Here is a 23,034-nt window from a genome sequence, read left to right on the forward strand (position 1 = left end):
CCCACCCGCTGGCTCCATCCCTCCATTCCTCCACCCGCCAGCTCCAGTACTTTCCTGCATTCTGCCGACCCCCTCTCTCCATCTCCAGCACCTGCTCCAGTCATACACCAGCACCATGCCTGTTCCCATCACAGTCAGTGATCTGCCCCACCCGGAGAGGCCCTGATGCTTTTTAATTACCTTCGCTCCTGATATTTTTAAATATCTTGCTCCAAGCCTTTAAACTTGTGTTTTAAAATAACCGAGCGGCTAAGGTTATTTTAAAACACAAGTTTAAAGGCTTGGAGCAAGACATTTACAATTACCACGGACTTCAACATTTTTAACCACACTGGTGTCGGTGTGCAGACACATTGTCAACTCCTGCTGGCCACTGCCTGAGGCTAAGACAGACTGTCTGTGATTTCAGCATCCACCCTCAATCTGAACTCCATATCCGACATTCTCTCCATCTATGTAACATTGCCAGTCTCTACCCCTACTTCAGCCCATCTCCTGCTGAGCCCTCGTCCATGCTTCCAGACACGACTATTCCAATGTTCTCCTGCCCAACCTCCCACCTTATACACTCTGTAATCTTCAGCTACTCAGAGTCTGCTGCCTGTACCCTGTCCCCTCCAGGTCCCATTTCTGATATCACATGTGTGTTCACATACCTAAAATGGCTTCCAACCCTCAGGCCTTCAATTTAAAATTCCTGTCCTTCTATTTAAATAGTTTGATGACCCCATTGCTTCCTTTCGCAGTTCCCTTCTTCAGTTCTCATACCACTGGAATTTTCCATTGCTCTGACACTGTCCTTTTGTACAGCCCTTCCTTCACACCACCACTGGTGGTCAAACTTTCAGCTATCTTGGGCCTCACACTCTGAAATTCACTACTGAAACCGATCCCCATCCCATTCCTTCTTAAAACTTACCTTTTCTTTAGGTTTTGGTCACCTGTGCCAATTTATCCTGCTCTGTCTCGGGCCCACTGTCTGATTCAGCCTCTGTGAAACATCTTGGGTTGTTTATCGACATTAAAATTCCAATATTAAATGTAAGTTGGCGATGGAAGTCCTGACTATCCATTGCTGGATATGTTCTCCCAGTTACTGAGGTTTCATACTGGCAGTGGGTGTACAAAACATTGCGTATCTGACATTTCAATTACTGAGGGGAATATATATGGAGTGATTGGATTTTCAGTATTATAATTATTGGTCAATTCTCCTGACTGATAAATCAACAGGGGTTGTTTCGATTGGTTGGTGATAATTTCTCAGACGGTTTTCTCGCTGTTTCCCTCAGTTCAGAATCGTCCTTCCCTGTCACTTGAGTTCTGATTCGCTGCTGTTTTATTTCTGAGTAAATCACAAAGTGTGACAGCAGGAAATAAGTGTGAGAAACAAGTGGATCATATTGTCAATCAGTATCTGATGTCATGTTGGACACTGAAGGACAGAGAAAACTAATCCCATTAAAATACTGCAGATTCTCAGTGATTTCTCACTCTCTGAGAACAATACTTCTGATTTTGAATTTAGTTTTATCACATTTATTTGCCATTAATGTCTGAATCAAGATGTTTACAGAATATTCAGCCCATGTTCAGAATGGATCAGTACCCGGCCCAGTGACTGCTTTCTGTGCTCAAAACTGAGAATTTAGATATTCATTACTATTCTTTACAGAAAGTCACTGAGCTCGTGGAGAAGGGAAACCGGGCGGACAGTTCCAAACTTCTCCTAAATCTGGTGATGGAGAAAGACTCTCGGGTCCGAAGGCTGATGTGGGAATCCTTTGTGAAAATGTGCCACAGGTTACCAAAGTTGTACAAAATACTGAAAGAAATACAGGAACTCGGTACGGTAAAATCACACACTGAATTCAACTTCAGATTCAAACACGGCAGAATTTACTGTAATATTACACAAATCTGATTTCATGAAAATTGATTGATTTTAACAGGTTGTGATTCATTTGATTATATGGACATCGCACGAGGTTTATCTGAAATACCCAGTGACCTGAAAGGTAAGTGATGACATGGAGATTTCAAACTGTTTATTTCACTTCCGAGAATCAGAATGATTGACTGTAGCCGTTTGTTTAAGAGATTGACAGAATCTGGGAATCAGATAATCAAAGGCTGGAGAAACAAGATTGAAAATTGTTTGGATTTGTTGTCAATTCTCAAATATTCTGCATAGATTCAAGTTACAATTCATATGATTTCTGTCATATCCTGTAAATATGTGAACATTGTATTATTTCACTTAATCCAGCTGCTGATCATTATTATTTCTGAAATCTTAGACACATCTGGCAGGATCCTGATAAGCTGTGAATCTTAATACAAACCTCCTGTGTGCTGCACGGATGCTCTGGGCTCACAGTAAAGAGCAGTGCCTTGACCCAGATGTTAAGGGTTCCTGCATCCCGAGCAATATGTCCCACCAAAATGATGAGCAGGAAGAGACCAGATGCTCCATCAAACCCACCCCATTCCACGAAGGCTCGAGCATTATAGCTAAAAACTTCATCCCTCCCTCGCCCCTTACCCCCACAAGACACCACTCCCACAGTCAAGCAAAACATGGAAACATTTTTTTTAAATTCATTCACAGGATGTGGGCGTCACTGGCCAGGCCAGCATTTATTGCCCATCCCTAATTGCCCTTGAGAAGGTGGTAGTGAGCTGCCTTCTTGAACCGCTGCGGTCCATGTGGGGTAGGTACACCCACAGTGCTGTTAGGAAGGGAGTTCCAGGATTTTGACCCAGCGACAGTGAAGGAACGGCGATATAGTTCCAAGTCAGGGTGGTGTGTGACTTGGAGGGGAATTTGCAGGTGGTGGTGTTCCCATGTTTTTGCTGCCCTTGTCCTTCTAGTTGGTAGAGGTCGCGGGTTTGGAAGGTGCTGTCAAAGGAGCCTTGGTGCATTGCTGTAGTGCATCTTGTAGCTGGTACACACTGCTGCCACTGTGCGTCGGTGGTGGAGGGAGTGAATGTTTGTAGATGGGGTGCCAATCAAGCGGGCCGCTTTGTCCTGGATGGTGTCAAGCTTCTTGAGTGTTGTTGGAGCTGCACCCATCCAGGCAAGTGGAGAGTATTCCATCACACTCCTGACTTGTGCCTTGTAGATTGTGGACAGGCTTTGGGGAGTCAGGAGGTGAGTTACTCGCCTCAGGATTCCAAGCCTCTGACCTGCTCTTGTAGCCACGGTATTTATATGGCTACTCCAGTTCAGTTTTCGGTCAATGGTAGCCCCTAGGATGTTGATAGTGGGGGATTCAGCGATGGTAATGCCGTTGAATGTCAAAGGGAGATGGTTAGATTCTCTTTTGTTGGAGATGGTCATTGCCTGGCACTTGTGTGGCGCGAAGGTTACTTGCCACTTATCAGCCCAAGCCTGGATATTGTCCAAGTCTTGCTGCATTTCTGCACAGACTGCTTCAGTATCTGAGGAGTTGCGAATGGTGCTGAACATTGTGCAATCATCAGCGAACATCCTCACTTCTGACCTTATGATTGAAGGAAGGTCATTGATGAAGCTGCTGAAGATGGTTGGGCCTAGGACACTACCCTGAGGTACTCCTGCAGTGATGTCCTGGAGCTCAGATGATTGACCTCCAACAACCACAACCATCTTCCTTTGTGCTAGGTATGACTCCAGCCAGCGGAGGGTTTTCCCCCTGATTCCCATTGACCTCAGTTTTGCTAGGGCTCCTTGATGCCATTCTCGGTCAAATGCTGCCTTGATGTCAAGGGCAGTCACTCTCACCTCACCTCTTGAGTTCAGCTCTTTTGTCCATGTTTGAACCAAGGCTGTAATGAGGTCAGGAGCTGAGTGGCCCTGGCGGAACCCAAACTGAGCATCACTGAGCAGGTTGTTGCGAAGCAAGTGTCGCTTGATGGCTGTTGATGACACCTTCCATCACTTTACTGATGATTGAGAGTAGGCTAATGGGGCGGTCGTTGGCTGGGTTGGATTTGTCCTGCTTTTTGTGTACAGGACATACCTGGGCAATACCCAGAGTCAATATGGGAAAATGTGCTCTGTGATATTCCTCTCTGACTGCTCCCCCCCCCCCCCCCCCCAATCCCCGTGCAATCCAGGAGATTACATGGGCCACATTTTACCTGGAAAGACACTTACCTTCTACATGGTGAGATCTCTGTCCCAGTCAGGAACCGGTCCAGCTCCCTCTTGAAGGTATACAGAGAGTCAGCAGCCAGCAGCACATTCCAGAGGCTCACAATTCTCTGGGAAAGAAGAACCATCGAACATCCAGTTTATTCCTACATTTGCATAGTTTAAATGTGTGTTTGCTGATCCTCCCAATCTGATAAACTAGAATAATCTATCTATAATATACTCTATCCAGCCATTCAGTTATTTAACATACCTCTATCAGGTTGCCTGTAAGTCTGTGCTGCTCTAAAATAAATAGACCAAGGTCCTTGACATTGTCTCAGTAGCTCAGGTTCCCTAAGATCGGAATCATTCCTGAAGATTTCCTCTGTACCTTTTCCAATGGCACTATATCATCCACCATGTGGGGGAACCAAGACTGGGCACAGTATCCAGATGTGGTCTGACCAGTGACCTGTCCAGTGTCAAAGTGGTGCCTTGTCTTTTATACTGAGTGGTTCGATTAATATAACCCAGTACTTTGGTAACTTTAGCAATGATTTCTTTACATTGGTCATTAACCTTCAGTGATCTGTGTACAATAACACCAAGATCTTTTTTCCCTCTCACACTCTCTCACTATTGATGCCTCCGAATGATTCCTGTGTTCTCTGATTGCCCGATCAATATGTGTGGCACTACATTTAACTAAATTAAATGCCATTTCCCATGTTTGCTTCACTCTCCTGGCACATCTACAATGTTTTTGGATTTGATTGCCCTCCTCAACCGTTTTAACCGTTGCACATATGTTAGTGCCATCTGCAAACCTACTTCCCATCCTCCCAACGCCACTGTCCAGGTCATTAATACAGACTGTGAAAAGTAGCAGGTCTAGGACCAGTCACTTGTAACATGTCTTCAAGCTGAATCACATCTGTTAATTATAACATTTTGGCTGCAGGATTGAAGACAATTCCTAATCCAGCATTTCAAATTTCTACTGATACATCAAGATTCCATCTTCTGAAGTAACCTAGTGTGAGGAACCTTATCCAAGACTTTCTGAAAGTCCAAGTAGACAATGTGCACAGGATTTCCCTCATCCACCATCCCAATGACTTCCTCAAAATAATACTCTGCAAAATTTGTTGGGCAGAAGCTATTTTCTCAGAAGTTCAGTTATAAATTTCTATTGGTCCCTTCATTTCCCTGTAAACATAAAGGACATCTTTTCTGATCCCATTAGCATCTTCCCAATAAGGGATGTCAGCATGATAGGCCTGTAGTTCCCTGGCTCTGATTTGTCTCCTTTTAAACTGTAGGGAAAGAGGTGGAGAAATGTGAAATATTAAAACGTTATCATTTCACAGCAAAGAATGAGACATCAGAATGTGTTTGATCCAATCTGAGAATATATGTTAATGTTCACACAATAGAACATTAATCTGTGGAGAAATGTGAGGAAAAGACAATGTTCAGAGTGACTGGAAAGTTAGTTATTGGCCAACTTCCTAATGACAGTGAAAGAGAGAATCTCATTCTACTCAAAGAATAATCCTTTAACTCTGGAGTTGTTTTTGAACCCAATGTAATGACTAACAGAAACATATTTTTAATTTCCTAAACCTGCATTGTAGGAAATCAAGACCAAAACAAAACAATGCAGTATAATTATTGGTAGAACAGTTCAGATGAACTGCGAATGTTTTCTGCTCTAACATTACACTGAGTGAAGTGGGCAGTAGTTCAATTTCTAATTCTAATCAGTAACATGACCGGACTGTTATCAAACCACAATCAATGAATGTATGTGTAAAACTGCTGAATAATTGTTAGCTTCCAGTCGCCTGTAATTTTAATTAGCAGCATAGGAACAAAGGAGCAGGAGTAGGTCATTCTGCCCATTGAGCCTGCTCCACTATTCAGTTAGATCATGGCTGATCATTTACCTCAATGCCACTACCCTACGTTATCTCCATATCTCTTGATGTTATTAGCATCCAGATAGCTATCAATTTCTGTCTTGAACATGCTCAATGATTGAACTTTCACAGCCCTCTGGAGTAGAGAATTCCAAAGATTTCCTACCCTCTGCGTGAAGAAATTCCTCCTCATCTCAGTCTTAAATGGCCTATCCCTTATTCTGAGACTAGGTCCCCCGGTTCTAGACTCACAAGCCAGGAGACACATCCTAGCTACATCCACCCTGTCACACCCTGTAAGAATTTTGTATGTTTCAATGAGATCACCTCTCATTTTTTTGAAAATCTAGAGAATACAAACCCAGTTTCCTCAATCTCTTCTCATAAGACAGTGTCCCTGGGACAAGTCTGGTGAATCTGCATTGTACTCCCTCTATGGCAAGTATATCCTTCCTTAAATGAGGATACAAAAACTGTGCACAATATTCCAGGGTTGGTCTCACCAAGGCTCTATACAACTGCAGCAAGACATTTTTACTCTTGTATTCTCATCCTCTTACAATGAAGGCCAACATACCTTTTATCTTCCTAATTGCTTGCTGCACCTGCACGCTCGCTTTTAATGACTCATGAACAAGGACACCAGGTCCTTTTCGACATGAACATTTCCCAACCTCTCACCATTTAAGAATTACTCTGTTGTACTGTTTTTTCTACGAAAGTGGATAACTTCATACCTATTCACATTGTAGTCACCAAGGTGGGAGTAATGCACTGCTAATTCAGTCCCACTACTTCACGGGTCACAACATACTAGTAAAGTTTCCTTCCTACTGAAAATTAGCCAAATTAAACACTTTATTTATCCCCCAGAATAAAGTACACCAAACCAGGTTTCTTTAAACAACAACAAAATTAACTATTTACTATTAAACTAAATCTTAAACAGTAATGGGTTAAATCTGTATACATAAAAGACCGCAATTGTTGACAACGCGATCGGTAGGTGGCGCTGTTTTGGCACATGCGCAAATACAGCATGTGCCACGAAAACGTCACAGCTTGCGACTGTAGCAGCTGCCAGGACTAAAGATGGCGCTGCTCAAAGAATCACAGTGATAAAACCTAACAAACACGTGGCAGAATACAATGGCCGGAGTGAGAGAGTGGAGCGGGCCGGGGAGAGCAGCGCAGGGAGCGGGGAGAGCAGCGCGGGGAGACCAGCGGTAGCGGTGCCGGGGGGTGGGGGGGAGAAAGAGGGAGAGGGAGGGGGGGAGAAAGAGGGAGAGGGAGGGGGGAGAATGAGGGAGAGGGAGGGGGGGAGAAAGAGGGAGGGGGAAGGAGGGAGGGGTAAAGAAGGGGGGCGGGGGAGAGTTGGGGGAAGTGGGGGGGAGGGGGAGAGGGAGGGGGAAGTGGGGGGGGGAGGGGGAGGAAGGGGAGAGAGTGGGGGGGAGCAGCGCAACGGAAGAGGAGTGCCTTTTTCTGTGCATGCGCCATAAACACAACAGCAAAAGACTTACTGGCCAGTCCCTGGACCCGGTGACACCAAGGTCTTCGCACGCTCGCTTCCGGCCCTCTCCATTCAGCCGTTCCCTCCAGCTGCGGATGCCCAATCCAGTTGCTTTCTCCCCTTCTCCACAGTACTTCAGGCATTGCAACTGTCTGGTCCCTGCATTTTGCATGCTCCCTCTCCCTCTCCCCACCCCTCCCCCTCTTCACCCACCCCTCCCTCTACCCCCTTACCTCCACCCCTCCACCATAGTTGAATATCTGAAGTGCAGTTGCAAAGTCGGGGAAATAGCATGCAAAATAAAACCTCAACAATTCTGGGTTTAATTATTGAAAAGTTTTATTAAGTTCATTAAGTATCCGAGGAACTGCTGTGCATGGATGTGTCCAGCATTCCCGTTAGACAGACAGGCCGAGTCTCTGCCATGCACAGCTAAAGAGATTCTTCCTGGAGAGCCTTGTGGTGAATAAACGCTTGGCTCTCTATTCCACTACTGTATTGTCCATGTGAAGAAGGCAAAGTCACAAGAGTCTGAGCTCAGTCTATTCTTGGTGAATGTTCCCCAAGCGCATCCCAATGTGCATTCCCAATTCATCCATAAATGCAACGTTCCTTTCCACATCGTGATGAGCTCCGCAGCATGATCCAGTTGCCTTCGTTGCTTGAATGCTGACCGTAAGTCTCGAGGATTGTTTTCTCGACGGCATGTTTTACATGAAAAGAAATAAAGCAAATCAGAGTCAGAGCTTGCCTCCCTCCATCCACTGAAATTACTGTTGTGCACACCTTTTTAAGTTCTGCAGTGAAGGCACCAATTGATAACGTCGCCAATGAAGCACTTATTACCCACCTCAGATGCAGGAATCATCACATCCTTGCGTCATCTCCTGCACTGCCTCCTTTGCTGGAATGCCGTCCTTAAGTGTCAAGGATTGTTTTCTCAAGGGCACATTTTACATGAAAGGAAATAACGAAAGAACATCAGTGTCAGAGCTTCCCTCCCTCCAATGAAATTACTGTTGCGCATGCTTTATGCTCTGCAGTATAGGCCAATGAATCACTTAGTACCCACCTCAGCTGTAGGAGTCAGGATGATGTAACTGCCCCTATCTCGTGATGGTTCAATGCTGCTCTCAGGGAAAACATGAATGATGTGAGGGTGCTGGAAAAAGAAGCACATTTCTTTTGGACTATGAACATAAAGCTGGCCATTTAGCCCAGCTGATCCCTGCTAGTGGTTATGCTACTCGTGCGCCTTCCCATCCATTCCCATTTAATCCTGCCTACTACTATCAGCATCATCTTCCATTTCTTTCACTCTTATCTACCTTTGCCTTAAAGCAACACTGAGGATGGAGAATGGTGTGGCTGCACTCCCACCTCACCAGTTGTGTACGCAGCAAGAGCATTCACATTTGTGCTACCACTGGACACGGCATGCTTGTTTCTTTTAGTGCTCAGTCTCTTCTTGCTGAATGTTCCCCAAGTGCTTGACCCCTTTGGATGCCTTCTCTGCTTGACAGGCAGCAGCTGGCAATTGCGGAGTCTCACAAGGCTCTGCATGGTTGTTTCAAGGGCGGATGGGGAAACGTGGCTGTGTGTCCACGTGCACTGCTTGGATGGGTGCAGGAACAGGTGACTGTGTGTCCATGTGCACTGCTTGGATGGGTGTAGGAACAGGTGACTGTGTAACTGAACAGCAAGGAGAGGGTACCGCAGGTGCGGGTAGTGGAGCTTTGAACAGGCAGGCGTATGTATGGTCCATCAGATCATTAGGCCAGGGGGTGAAACGCTCAGGATCCATGGATTGTGGCACATGACTGATGTTCAGCGCGTGGCCACCTCCATCCGAAGGTGCTTCCGGGCAATTGTTGGGCAAATTAATTGGCTCCATCTCATCAGCCAGTCCTTGTGTTTATGGCGCATGCACAGAAAAAGGCACTCCCCTGCCGCTCCGCTGCTCCCCCCCGACCTCCCTTCCCCCCTCCCTTCCCTCCCTTCCCTCCTCCCTTCCCTCCTCCCTTCCCTCCTTCCTTCCCTCCCTCCCTCCCTTCCTTCCCTCCCTTCCCTTCCCTCCCTTCCCTCCCTTGAAATGTATTTTCAGAGCAACTTACCTTGGAACAATCTCCTCTGTCTAATAAAAATGAAGCAAATGTCCAAAATGACTAAATAATTGAGCTAAAATGCCCGACGAAACCTCTCCTCCTTCCATTTTCAAAAACTCGCGCTGAAGCTTTTGGAAGATTGACGCACATGCGCACACGGGCTCCGGTCATCTGCGCATGCGCTGCGGTCCGGATTGCCAGGACCAGTTGGCGCATGCGCAAAGGCCAACCTGGCGTGTTCCCCGAGGAAGATGACGTTCGTGATGACGTCATCTGCGCCTGCACAAACTGGTCCTGGCAATCCGGACCGCAGCGCATGCGCAGAGGGCCTGAGACCGTGTGCGCATGTGCGCACCGCGGCGCATTCTGATGACGTAGCGTTGTCATCAATCACTTTGTATATAAAAGGATTTTATAACTTCTTATTCTTCCTAGCCCTCATGCACACACACATGCATTCAAAAATCAGTTAACTGGGGGAAAAAGCTTTTTGGTGTTCAACTATTTCTTAGCAATAATGAGATAGTTGGTGGTCATGGGCTGGTAGGATATTTCTAGATCGGAGAGGGATCCCAGAATCGAATAGTCAGATGCTACTCGAAGTCTCTCCAGGCGGGTTTGATGAACAGTCTGTGATGGGTAGGCGTGCAAGGTAATTCATCTGCAGCAGGTGTCAAACGGGTCTTTCAGCAAAGGATACAGCAACAGCTCTACCTAAATTTTAAAGTAACAGTCTAGCAATAGAAGCTTTCTTGAAATTTCAAGATCTCCCAAAACACAAAGAACAGGAATCACTCTTGAGGCAGAGATTTTCCAGAACGTGGAGGCAATAGCAATTTGCTACCTTTAACAATGCAGGGCTTCCTCTTAGCAAAGGAGCCTTTCTCCATAGAGAGCAGCAACTCCTCTTTCTCTGGGTCTTTTCCTCTCCAGGGCTGTTTTTCTCTCTCCAGGTAGAACACAGCCACAACTTCATCCGATGAAGGGTCACTGACCCGAAACGTTAACTCTGCTTCTCTTTCCACAGATGCTGCCAGACCTGCGGAGTGGTTCCAGCATTTCTTGTTTTTATTTCAGATTTCCAGCATCCGCAGTATTTTGCTTTTATTTCAGATGTAGGATTCCCTTTCTTAAGAGAGACAAGTCTTCTGTTCAGGGAGAGGTCTTTCTCTGGTTTGCAAAAAGAAAAACGAACAAAAAAAAACAACTGCCTGCCAGTTTGTTCTGCCTCCTGCCTGTCCAGCACTGGTCTTTCACAAAGCAAAAGTGAAACTGAACTCTTAACAGTAAGTCAGGTGACCTGTCAGTTCCCTTGCTGTTGTTTGGAAACAGGTTGCCTTGCAATCTATACCCACCCAGTTCAGCATTCAGTGTTCTCAGAGAGAAATCCCTTTTTCTCCTAGTCTTTCAAAACACAAAACTCGAAGTTTTCTTTTGAAAAATAAAACACTTGTAACACCTCCGCCCTTGGTGAAATGAAACGCCAACAGTATAAACACATTTTCGCATTCATACCCATCATTCATTCTACTGGTCGTTAACACAATTTTTCTTTGTAGCATTGTTGCTCCTGGAACTGAAATAAGGTTAAATTTGTGACAAAGCATCGGCGATAACGTCGTTTTTTCCCCCCAAAATGTGTCCAATCTTCAAATGATAAGGCTGTAACAATAAACTTTATCTTTATAGTCTAGCATTTTGGTTTAAACATTTTTTTTTTTACAAAGGTTGTTTCCATCAGCCAATTGCAACCTTCAAACATAGTCTCCTGGTTTTTCCATGTGTTGTTTCCAAGTATTCCTAAAGACCAGCACCTCAGCAAGATGACCTGCATCGTTAGGTACACTGGCCACTACTGGGTTCACTAGTCTCTGAATTTTTATTTTGAGTCGGTAATCTGTGTGGTATCACTTGACACTGGAAAATCCCGTCCATTGTAACAAAAACAGCTTCTTTCTGAGCTTGGGGTGTCAAAGGAATTTGCCAGTATCTCTCGAACCAAATTTACCTCTAATACAAATGGCACTGCCCACTCTGTAAATATTCTTCCAAGCGAGAAATTGAGCAAGAGTCTGCCTTCATTACTGCATTGACTTTTTTGTAGCCTATGCAAAGTTGGGTTGACCTGTCAGATTTAAACACTAATAACTATTGGTGAACTCCAGCTGCTTTGACTCCATTCAGTTACGTTGTTTTCCAGCATGGATTTCTGCTTTTACTTGAGCCTGTTTGTCTGGACTTAAGCGGTAAGGATGGTGTTTTATAGGCTAAAATAAAAGCAAAATACTGCAGATGCTGGAAATCTGAAATAAAAACAAGAAATGCTGGAAATACTCAGCAGGTCTGGCAGCATCTGTGGAGAAAGAAGCAGAGTTAATGTTTCAGGTCAGTGACCATTCCTCAGAACTAGCAAAGGTAAGAAATGGAATAGGTTTTAAGCAAATAAAGCAGGGGTGGGGCAAGAGATAACAAGTTTTATCGGAATGGATTCCACTATATCCACATCATGTGTGGCTAAGGTTGTACATCCTGGCTTATCCCGACGGACTCTTAAACGCTGTGAAAAGTCTTGTTAGGTCTTCACGTTGTTCTGTCTGTAAGTACAAAAGCATGTTGTCCAATTTTCCTTGCCATTCTGTATTAGCTAACTGGACAGTAGGAGGTTCAATCTGAAAATTGTCTAGGCCTGCTTCTACCTCATCCTCACTATCCTTTTCCTTCTCAATAGTCCCCCATTACCTAGCATACCTGCACTGGTTTATCCTCCTCCCTGTGGTAATATTGCATCAACATATTGATATCAAACAGCCAATTCTTTTCCCAGTGATCACGGGTTTCAATCAAGTAATTTACCGTACCCACTCTTTTCACCACTTCATACTGAACCTGCTTTTAATAGTTCACCCTGTAAAGGTAATAATACTAATATCTCATCCCCTAGTTGAAAATTTTGGGTCTTTGCATTCTTGTCTGCCCATTTTTTTCATATTGGCTTGGGATGATTTAAGATGTTCCTGAGCGACGTTACAAGCTTTCGTGAGCCTTTCCTGGAACACAGATACATCGTCGCGTATCGAAGGTTCATTCCTTTGTTCTAAGAATCTGTCTTCGATGAGTCTTATTTCTTGTCTGCGGGGAGGCAGTGGTGTAGTGGTATTGTCACTGGACTAGTAACCCAGAGACTCGGTATTTTTCTGGGGACATGGGTTCAAATCCCATCAGAGCAGAAGGTGAAATGGGAATTCAATTAATAAATCTGGAATTTAAAGCTAGTCTAATGATGGCCATGAAACAATTGTCGATCATTGTAAAAACCCATCTGGTTCACTAATGTCCTTTAGGGAAGGAAATCTGCTGTCCTTACCTGGTCTGGTCTACATGTGACTCCAGACCCACAGCAATGTGGTTAACTCTTACATGCCCTCTGAAATGGCCTAGCAAGCCACTCAGTTGTACCTATTGTACGAAGTCAATAAAACAGAATGAAACCGGACAGACCACCTGGCATTGACCGAGGCATCGGAAATTACGACAGCAAACCCAGCCCTGTCGACCCTGCAAAGCCCTCCTTAATAACATCTGGGGGCTTGTGCCAAAGTCGGGAGAGCTGTCTCACAGACGAGTCAAGCAACAACATACCATAGTCATACTCACGGAATCATACCTGCCAGATACTGGCATCACCGTCCCTGGGTATGTCCTGTCCTACTGGCAGGACAGATCCAGCAGAGGTGTTGGCACAGTAGAATACAGTCGGAAGGGAGTTTCCCTGGGAGTCCTCAAGATCGACTGCGGACCTGATGAAGTTTCATGGTATCAGGTCAAACTTGGGTAGGGAAACCTCCTGCTGATTACCACCTACCGCCCTCCCTCAACTGTGAATCAGTACTCCTCCATGTTGAACACCACTTGGAGGAAACACTGAGGGTGGCAAGGGCACAGAATGTACTCCGGGTGGGGGACTTCAATGTCCATCACCAAGAGTGGCTCGGTTACACCACTACTGACCGAACTGGCCGAGTCCTAAAGGACATAGCTGCTAGACTGGGTCTGCGGCAGGTGGTGGGGGAACCAACAAGAGGGAAAAACATTCTTGACCTCGTCCTCACCAATCTGCCTGCCACAGATGCACCTGTCCATGACAGTGTTGGTAGGAGTGACCTCCGCACAGTCCTTGGAGAGATAAAGTTCCGCCTTCACATTGAGGATACCCTCCATCGTGTTGTGTGGCACTACCACTGTGCTCAATGGGATAGTTTTCGAACAGATCTAGTAATGCAACACTGGGCATCCATGAGGTGCTGTGGGCCATCAGCAGCAGCAGAATTGTACTCAACCTCAATCTGTAACCTCAAGGCCCGGCATATCCCCCACTCTACCATTACCATCAAGCCAGGAGACAAAACCTGGTTCAATGCAGAGTGCAGGAGAGCATGCCAGGAGCAGCACCAGGCATACCTCAAAATGAGGTGTCAACCTGGTGAAGCGACAAACGATTCTGTGATTATGAATATCTTAGGCTGTTGCCTGACTAGTCTGTGAGACAGCTCTCTGAATTTTGGCACAAGATGTTGGTGAAGAGGAGTTTACAGGGTTAACTGGGCTGGTTATGCATGTGGTGTCAGGAGCCTCCGTCAGCACCAGGTGGTTTGTCTGGTTTTATACTGCTTACACTTTTTTTTACCAAATTGATAGAACTGAGTAACTTGCCAGGCCATTTCAGCCAGCAGTCAGCCACATTGTTGTGTGTCTGTAGTCACCTAGAACCAGACTGGATGGACGGCAGATTTCTTTCCCTAAACGACATTAGTGAACCAGGTGGGTTTTCATGACAATCTGGTAGTTTTCATGAACAACATTCTTGATACTAGCTTTATTCCAGATTTATTTACTGAACAGAATTTACATTCCCCAGCTCCCATGGTTGTATATAAACTCATATCTCCGGATCACTCGTCCAGTGCCATAACTGTGTTACTCTACCCTTGGTGGAACACAGGAGCCTCAGAGTTTTGTCAGGCTGGAGGTGGTTACAGAGATAGTGAGGGTCCAGGCCATGGAGGGATTTGAAAATAATGAGAATTTTTAAATTAATATGTTGCTGAACTGAGAGCCAATGTCCAGCCAGATAAACTGCTCATTGTCTGATACAATAACAGTGGGATTACTGACAATTCACAGTATAACCCACTTGTGTTCGATGTCAAATTTTCCATTTTTACAGAAGGTAAACACTGCTGATGGTTTTAAAAATGAATCCAATGGAATCTCTACTGTCTAATAACCAGGATCACGTGTGGATTTGTAATGAGATTTCTAATTGTACAGGGCAGGACAGATCATGTTAACCATCAGAGGGAAAATATCACCTGTGTAGGCATCTCCATGTTCAGTAAATGTTAGAATCAAATCAGGATTTAAAACTTCTTTTCACCATTGTTCACTTTCAAGTGAGGTTTTCATTAACTGAGTTTTAATTTATACACACACCTCTATTGAAGCTGTGAATTAAATCTTGCAACATTTATTGAATAATAAAATGTTTTCAGAAGTTGTTTTTATATCAATACAGCTAACATTGAAAACCACTTCCTGTCTGTTCTAATTAAAGATGTTCAACAGAAACACAAGGAAACACTCCGGGTACAAACTGAAACACTGAGAGTGAACACTATCCTAATAAAGGAGAAGGTTAAGATTTTCCAGCTGGTTGATCGATACGCTGAGCTAACGGTCATTTCTACTGTTCGAGATCGGACACTTGTCGAACATGAGCTTCTGGCAAGAGGCCGAGACCATGAAGAGTGGAGAGAGAAACATCTCCAGAAAGAACTGGAAAAAATCCGAACTGATCAATTGTTCCAGAGCAGTTTTTCCCAGAGAAAATCCAAATCTGGGAGTTCAGCAGCAGTGAGTGGAGTCCCGGGGATTGGAAAAACAACAATGGTACAAAAGATTGTTTATGACTGGGCCACTGGGAAAATATACCCAAACTTTCAATTTGTTTTCAGTTTTAAATTCCAGGATTTGAAGACTATTAACTACAGAATAAATCTGAGGAATCTGATACTGGATCTGTATCCTTACTTTGGGAATATTTTGGGAGAGCTCTGGAAGAATCCAGAGGGATTGCTGTTTATATTTGATGGTTTGGATGAATTCAAGGACACGATCGATTTTACTGACAATCGGAGAAATACAGAACCTCAGTACATGTGCACAGATCCCGAATGCTGCTGTGAAGTGTCTGACATTGTGTACAGTTTAATACAACACAAGCTGCTCCCAGGATGTTCTGTGTTAGTGACCAGTCGTCCCACTGCATTACATTTATTGGAAAAGGCTGAGATCAGTGTCTGGGCTGAAATCCTGGGATTTGTTGGTGATGAACGGAAGGAATATTTCAACAAGTTTTTTGAAGATCAGACGGTGGCAGCAGCTGTTTTCAAACACGTGGAGGAGAACGAGATCCTGTACACCATGTGCTACAACCCTTCCTACTGCTCGATCCTCTGTCTGTCACTGGGTCCCTTCTTTACACAAAGAGACAGGAAACAGCAGCAAGTTCCAAAGACCATCACCCAGCTATATTCCTACTATATTTACAACATTCTGAAAAACCATAGCCGAGAGATTGAAAACCCCCGTGATGTGTTACTGAAGATCGGTGAGATGGCCTTCACAGGAGTCTCCAGGAAGAAGATTGTGTTTAGAAATGGAGATTTGATCAAGTACAATCTGCAACCTTCCCAGTTCCTGTCTGGATTCCTGATGGAACTTTTGGAGAGAGATGATTCTGTCCAGAGTGTGGTTTACACATTCCCGCACCTCACCATCCAAGAGTTTGTAGCCGCACTTGCACAATTCCTGACTCCAAATCCCGGGGACATCTGGAATCTCCTCAGTGAAACTCACAGTGAGGAAGATGGGAGATTTGAGATATTTCTGCGTTTTGTTGCTGGTCTCTCCTCCCCACAGGCAGCTCGACCCCTGGAGGAGTTTCTGGGTCAATTTCCTCATCAAAAAACCTGTCGAGTGATTGACTGGGTGAAGGAGAAGGTTAAAGGACAGATTGGAAAAAACATGAATGTAACTGGTAAATGGAAGCTCCTGAACACATTGCACTACCTATTTGAGTCTCAGAATAAAGCACTGGTTCAGGACACAGTGGGATCTGTTGAAATACTTACATTTAGTGGATTGCAACTGACCCCAATTGACTGTGCCGTCCTGTCTCACGTTATTGGTCTCTGTGATACCATAAAAAACATTGATCTGTATGGCTGCAACATTCAGTGTGAAGGACTCCAGCGGCTGAGTCCCGTACTGCACAAATTCCAGGAGTTGAGGTAACTGTTTATTTGTCTCTAACTGTTGAACAGTCACAGATTGTCTTGTTGCTCTGTAATGAAGGGAAAGAAACCGTTCTGTTGACCCTCAAACTCGGGTGTCAACTGTCGTGGCGGACAAAAGACACCTGCACGAGATACTTCGTATAAACACTTTTATTGTTACTTAAATCACTTAGCTACTTGTTATTTCACTTGTTAAACTACTTGTTACAATAAATCACAAGTCTCACGGCTTGGACTTCAATACGACCCGTTGTGAGGTGAGGTGATCAGTCTCCCTCTGATGGGTTCTCTTCACTGAAGTGGACTCAGGGTTCCCTTTCCATGATGGTCCTGCAGGTCTTCTCCTTTCGGGGCTCCTCGCCTCCCCTTCTTATCCAGCTTCTCCCAGCATTGCGAATCTTCTTTGTCACGTACACTCAGGGCCTGGAGTCGTCTGTCTGCTTAGTTTTAAAATCAAAATACATCTGCTGGCCTTCCTTCTTATCTGTAACCTTGTTACCACGGCATCCCACAGTCTCATCGAATGTTTTATCACCCACTGCCTAGCAGGCTGGAAAATAATGACTTCAGCTGCTTCACAGCTCCTTCTCCTTGTGTAAAGCTGGCAACTTTTCCCATCATACCTTGCACAGCTTTAGCTGTTAACCTTCGGCTGCAGTTCAGTTAAACCAGAGAGAAACAGATTCAACACAACAATGACAAATAATAAGAGGATTGTTTAGTTTTACCATCAGGGCTGGAAAATCTAAAATGGATCCTTGTGAACCATCAGGGATTTTACAATCTGTATGGAATCAGTAAATACAGGTCACTGAAAGAGTCTGATTCAATTACAATAAATCATCATTAATAAGTCTGGACAGCAAAATGTAAATATAAAATATAAACCAGCAGAACAGAAAATTAATGTCAAATATTTTCCACATCCAGCATTTTAACTAGAAACAGGACAGAAACCTGAGTTTAAATAATTAACATTAGATATTTAATCCAATCCCATGCAGGATGTGTATGTCGAGGGAGACGTTTCCTGGATTGGGAGTATTGGGGAAGCAGGAATTATTTTAGCTGTAAATGTTTAGAATTATTCACAGTCCTGAACATTAAAGAGTGACATTTGGGAGGTTAAACTTGCTGATAAAAAGACTCCAATCTAACGTGTTGTGGGGTATTAACCCCAGAGTACAGACACACACCGGTCAGTGGTGGGGCCTCACAGCAGCAGCTCCTGGGAAAAACCTGGGGCCTGAACCCAGGGATTTCCCATAATCTGTCCCCTGTGCGTGAGGCCCCAATCAGGAAGGGAACTCCCAAAGATTCCCCAAAAACTGTCAGACCAGTTACACTTGAAATAAATGCAGTGCCAGTTTAATGGGGAATAAAGTGAGAGACTCCCCTCCCCTGTAAAATAGGAGCACAGGCACATTTAAAACTTACAATGGGACAGAATCAATTCTCCTTGTTATATAAACTCCTGGGAGAATGGATTTTACAGCAGCAGTTAGCACCATTTCACAATATAACTCACCCCAGGTATTATACAGATTGATCTACTGTACAGAGTAAAAAGTACAGGAAATCACCGTTTTATCATTTAATTCAGGGGAAATCACCCCATTCCCATAAAATCCAGGATTTAAGAAGTGACAAAAATGAGACCATTTTCCCCAAACATGACGAGGCTGGTCACTAATCTCCAGGAGGGTAATTCCGATCATCAGGTAATGAGACCAGACTGAGGGACAGTTAAAGACTTCACACAGACAGTACTGTATTACATCGGATATACAGCACAGAAACAGGCCATTCGGCCCAACCAGTCCATGCAGGCATTTATGCTGCACTCGAGCCTCCTCCCGTCTTTCCTCATCTAATTCTATCAACATAACTCTCTATTGTCTTCTCACTCATCTGATTATCCAGACTCTCCTTCAATGTATATAAACTATTCACCACAAATACCTACTGTGGTAGCAGGTTCCACATTCTCATTCGAGAGTCTTTATGTCACAGAAGGAGGCCATTTGACCCATTGAGTCCATGCCAGCTCTCTGTATTGTAGTTCACTCAGTCCCCTGCTCTATCCCCATTGTCCTGCAATTTTATTTCCATGAAGTGCCGATCCAATTCTCTTTTGAAATCATTGATCATCTCCACTTCCAACACCCTCATAGGCAGTGAGTTCCAAGTCATTACTACTTATTAATGGCCCTGGAAATAGTGGATGTATTGGTGGTCATTTTCCAAAATTCTGTAGACCCTGGAGCAGTTCCTACAGATGTAACCCTACTGTTTAAAAAAGGAGAGAGATAAAAAACAGGGAATTACAGACCAGTTAGCCTTTCATCAGTAGTGGGGAAAATGCTGGAGTCTATTATAAAGGATGTGATAGCAGAACATCTGGAAAGCATAAACGGGGTTGGACAAAGTCAGCATTGGTTTACAAAAGGGAAATCATGCTTAACAAATTTACTGGAGTTTTTTGAGGATGTAACTAGTAGAATAGATAAGGGAGAACCAGTGGATGTGGTGTATTTGGATTTCCAGAAGGCTTTTGATAAGGTCCCACATAAGAGGTTAGTGTTCAAAATTATAGCACATGGGATAGGGGGTAATATACTGGCATGGATTGAGAATTGGTTGACAGACAGGAAACGGAGAGTAGGATTAAACGGGTCTTATTCCGGGTTGCAGGCACTGACTAGTGGGGTACCGCAGGGATCAATGCTTGAGCCCCAGCTATTCACAATTTATATTAATGACTTTTTTGAGGGAACTAAATGTAACATTTCCAAGTTCGCAGACGACGCAATGTTGGGGGGAAATGTGAGCTCTGAGGACGATCCAAAGAGGCTCCAATGTGATTTGGACAAGTTGGGTGAGTGGACAAATGCATGGCAGATGCAGTATAACGTGGATAAATATGAGGCTATCCACTTTGGTTGTAAAAACAAAAAGGCAGATTGTTTGAATTATGATAGATTGGGGAAGGGGAAGGTGCAATGAGAACTGGGTGTCCTTGGACACCAGTTGCTGAAAGCAAGCAGTTGGGAAGGTGAATGGTATGTTGGCTTTCATTGCAAGAGGATTTGAGTACAGGAGCAAGGATGTCTTACTGCAGTTATCCAGAACACATCTGGAGTATTGTGTGCAATTTTGACCTCCTTATCTGAGGAAGGATGTTCTTGCCATGGAGGGAGTGCAATGAAGATTTGCTAGGCTGATTCCTGGGATGGTAGGATTGACGTGTAAGGAGAGATTGGGTTGACTGGGCATATATTCACGAGAGTTTCGAAGAATGAGAGGGGATCTCATAGAAACCGATAAAATTCTAACAGGACTAGACAGGCTAGATGCTGGGAGGATGTTCCCGATGGGTGGGGAGTCCAGAACCAGGGGTCACAGTCTCAGGATACGGGGTATGACATTTAGAACTGAGATGAGGAGATATTTCTGCACTCAGAGGGTGGTGAACCTGTGGAATTCTTTACCCCAGAAGGCAGTGGAGGCCAAATCATTAAATATATTCAAGAAAGAGATAGATGTATTTCTTAATTCCAACAGGATCAAGGAATAAGGAGAGAAAGCGGGAACAGAGTACTGAATTAGACCATCAGCCATGATCTTTTTTGAGTGGCAGAGCAGGGCTAAATGGCTGAATGGCCTACTCCTCCTATTTTCTATGTTTCTATGTTTCTCACTGTAAAAAAAAAAGTTACTCCTCATGTACCCCCTGTATGTTTTGCTCAAAAACTTAAACTTTGTCCAGTCCTTGTACCATCAGCTAATGGGAAAAAATATTCTTAGTCTCCGTTATCTAAACCTGTCATAATCTTGTACATCTCTATCAGATCTCCTCTCAACCTTCTTTTCTCCAGGGCATTTTACCAGCAGCGGGAACCTCAGTGGCACTGCCACCTACCGGGCAGCCAATTGAGGCAATTAAGTGCCCAGTGAAGAGGCAACTCCCACCCTCGCTGATATTGGGAGAGTGCCAGGTAAATCCTCCTTTATGGCTGCTCCATGGTCCATGAAGAGGTCTCCTGCTCACAATGGTCACCCTCGTGGCGACAGCACCAATGATGGAAGATGAATTTTTCTCTCCTCCCGATCGCTGAGGTCTGCCTGCCTGGCTCGGGCAGAGTCTGAATTGGCTGCTGCTGTTAAAATGCTTTCTCAGGGTCCAGCCGCCCACTGGCACGGGGTCGGGTCGCCTCACCCACCGGCGCGGAGTCGGGTCGCCTCACCCACCGGCGCGGAGTCGGGTCGCCTCACCCACCGGCGCGGAGTCGGGTCGCCTCACCCACCGGCGCGGAGTCGGGTCCCACAGTCTGCTGAATAAGACATTTCGAATGCAGTCACCCTTACCATCATGCTGTTGATCAGTCTATTTAACAGTTCCTTTGTTAAATTAATACCCTGAAACAAACTCAGATCCTTTAGAAGGTAATTAATCCTTAAAACTGGCATCGAAAAATCCAAAATCCTTCAGGTGTTTGGTTCCCAGCTGAGGTTTGTGCAGTGATTGGTGGACCAGACCAGGAATGTATGTGATCAAAGAACCACAGAAAAATTACAGCACAGAAGGAGGCCATTAAACCCGTCATGTCCCTGCCGGCTGAAAACTATCCTCCCAATTTAATTTCACCTTTCAGTGACTGGTCCATAGTCCCGCAGGTTACAGCACTTCAGGTACATGTCCAGGTACGTTTTAAAAGAATTGAGAGTTTCTGCCTCCACCACCATTCCTGGCAGTGAATTCCAGACACCCACCACCCTCTGGGTGAAAACAGTTTTCCTCATGTCCCTCTAATCCTTCTACCAATCACTTAAATCTGTGCTCCCTGGTAATTGACCTCTGCGCTAGTGGAAACAGGTCCTTCCTGTCTACTCTATCGAGGCCCCTCATGATTTTGTACACCTCAATTAAATCACCTCTCTGCCTTCTCTGTTCTAAGGAAAACAACCCTAGCCTATCCAATCTTTCCTCATACCTGTAACTTTCAAGCCCTGGCAACATTCTAGCAAATCTCATCTGCTCTCTCTCCGAGCAATTATGCCCTTCCTGTAATGTAATGACCAGAACTGTATACAATACTCCAACTGTGGCTGAAACAGCGTTTTGTGCAGTTCCAGCATTACTTTCCTGCTTTTGAATTGTATACCTTGCCCAATAAAGGAAAGCATTCTATATGCCTTCTTCACCACTCGATCTACCTGTCCTGCCACCTTTGGGGACCTGTGGACATGCACTCCAAGGTGTCTCACTTCTTCTATCCCTCTCAATATCCTCCCGTTTATTGTGTGTTCCCTCGCTTTATTTGCCCTCCCCAAGTGCATTACCTCATACTTCTCCGGATTGAATTCCATTTGTCACTTTCCCACCCACTGAACCAAACCATTTACTTCATTCTGGAGTCTACAGCTATCCTCTTCACTATCAACTACACGACCAATTTTTGTGTCATTGGCAAATTTCCCCATCATGCCTCCCACATTTAAGTCCAAATTATGAATATATACCACAAACAGCAAGCGACCAACACTGAGCCCTGTGGAACGCCATTGGAAACAGATTACCATTCACAAAAGCATCCGTCCACTACCACACTTTGCTTCCTGTCACCGAGCCAATTTTGGATCCAACCTGCCACATTCCCCTGTATCCCATGGGCTTTCATTTTACTGATCAGTCTGCCATGTAGGACCTTATCAAATGTTTTACTAAAATCCATATAAACCTCCTTGTTACTTCCTCAAAGAATTCAATTAAGTTGGTAAGACATGACCTTCCCTTAACAAATCCATGCTGACTATCCCTGATCAAAGTGGCAGTTTATCCTGTCCTTCAGAATTGATTCTAATAATCTACCCACCACCGAGGTCAGACTGAGTGGTCTATAATTATCTGGCCTACCCCTCGCACCCTTTTTAAACAATGGTGTAACGTTCGCAGACCTCCAGTCGTCTGGCACCTCGCCCGTATCCAGTGAGGATTTGAAGATGATCCTCAGTGCATCAG

The 23,034-nt window shown here is 44.7% G+C and overlaps 1 protein-coding gene across 9 annotated transcripts in view; it reads left to right on the top strand.

Annotated features, from left to right (window-relative positions):
• The window catches only part of LOC137361430 (NACHT, LRR and PYD domains-containing protein 3-like), a 110,644-nt gene that overhangs the window by 53,755 nt on the left and 33,855 nt on the right, over nt 1-23,034 (top strand). For 8 of the 9 annotated variants that reach the window (XM_068026288.1, XM_068026287.1, XM_068026282.1 and 5 more), the window contains 4 exons: nt 1,676-1,847; nt 1,953-2,018; nt 14,353-14,475; nt 15,269-17,006. In XM_068026288.1, coding sequence (XP_067882389.1) covers nt 1,676-1,847; nt 1,953-2,018; nt 14,353-14,475; nt 15,269-17,006 — 2,099 coding nt within the window. The remainder of the gene's footprint in view (nt 1-1,675; nt 1,848-1,952; nt 2,019-14,352; nt 14,476-15,268; nt 17,007-23,034) is intronic. The other variant, XM_068026289.1, reaches the window with a different exon arrangement.

The sequence above is a fragment of the Heterodontus francisci genome, unplaced genomic scaffold, assembly GCF_036365525.1.
Source record: "Heterodontus francisci isolate sHetFra1 unplaced genomic scaffold, sHetFra1.hap1 HAP1_SCAFFOLD_106, whole genome shotgun sequence".
Lineage (NCBI taxonomy): Eukaryota > Metazoa > Chordata > Chondrichthyes > Heterodontiformes > Heterodontidae > Heterodontus > Heterodontus francisci.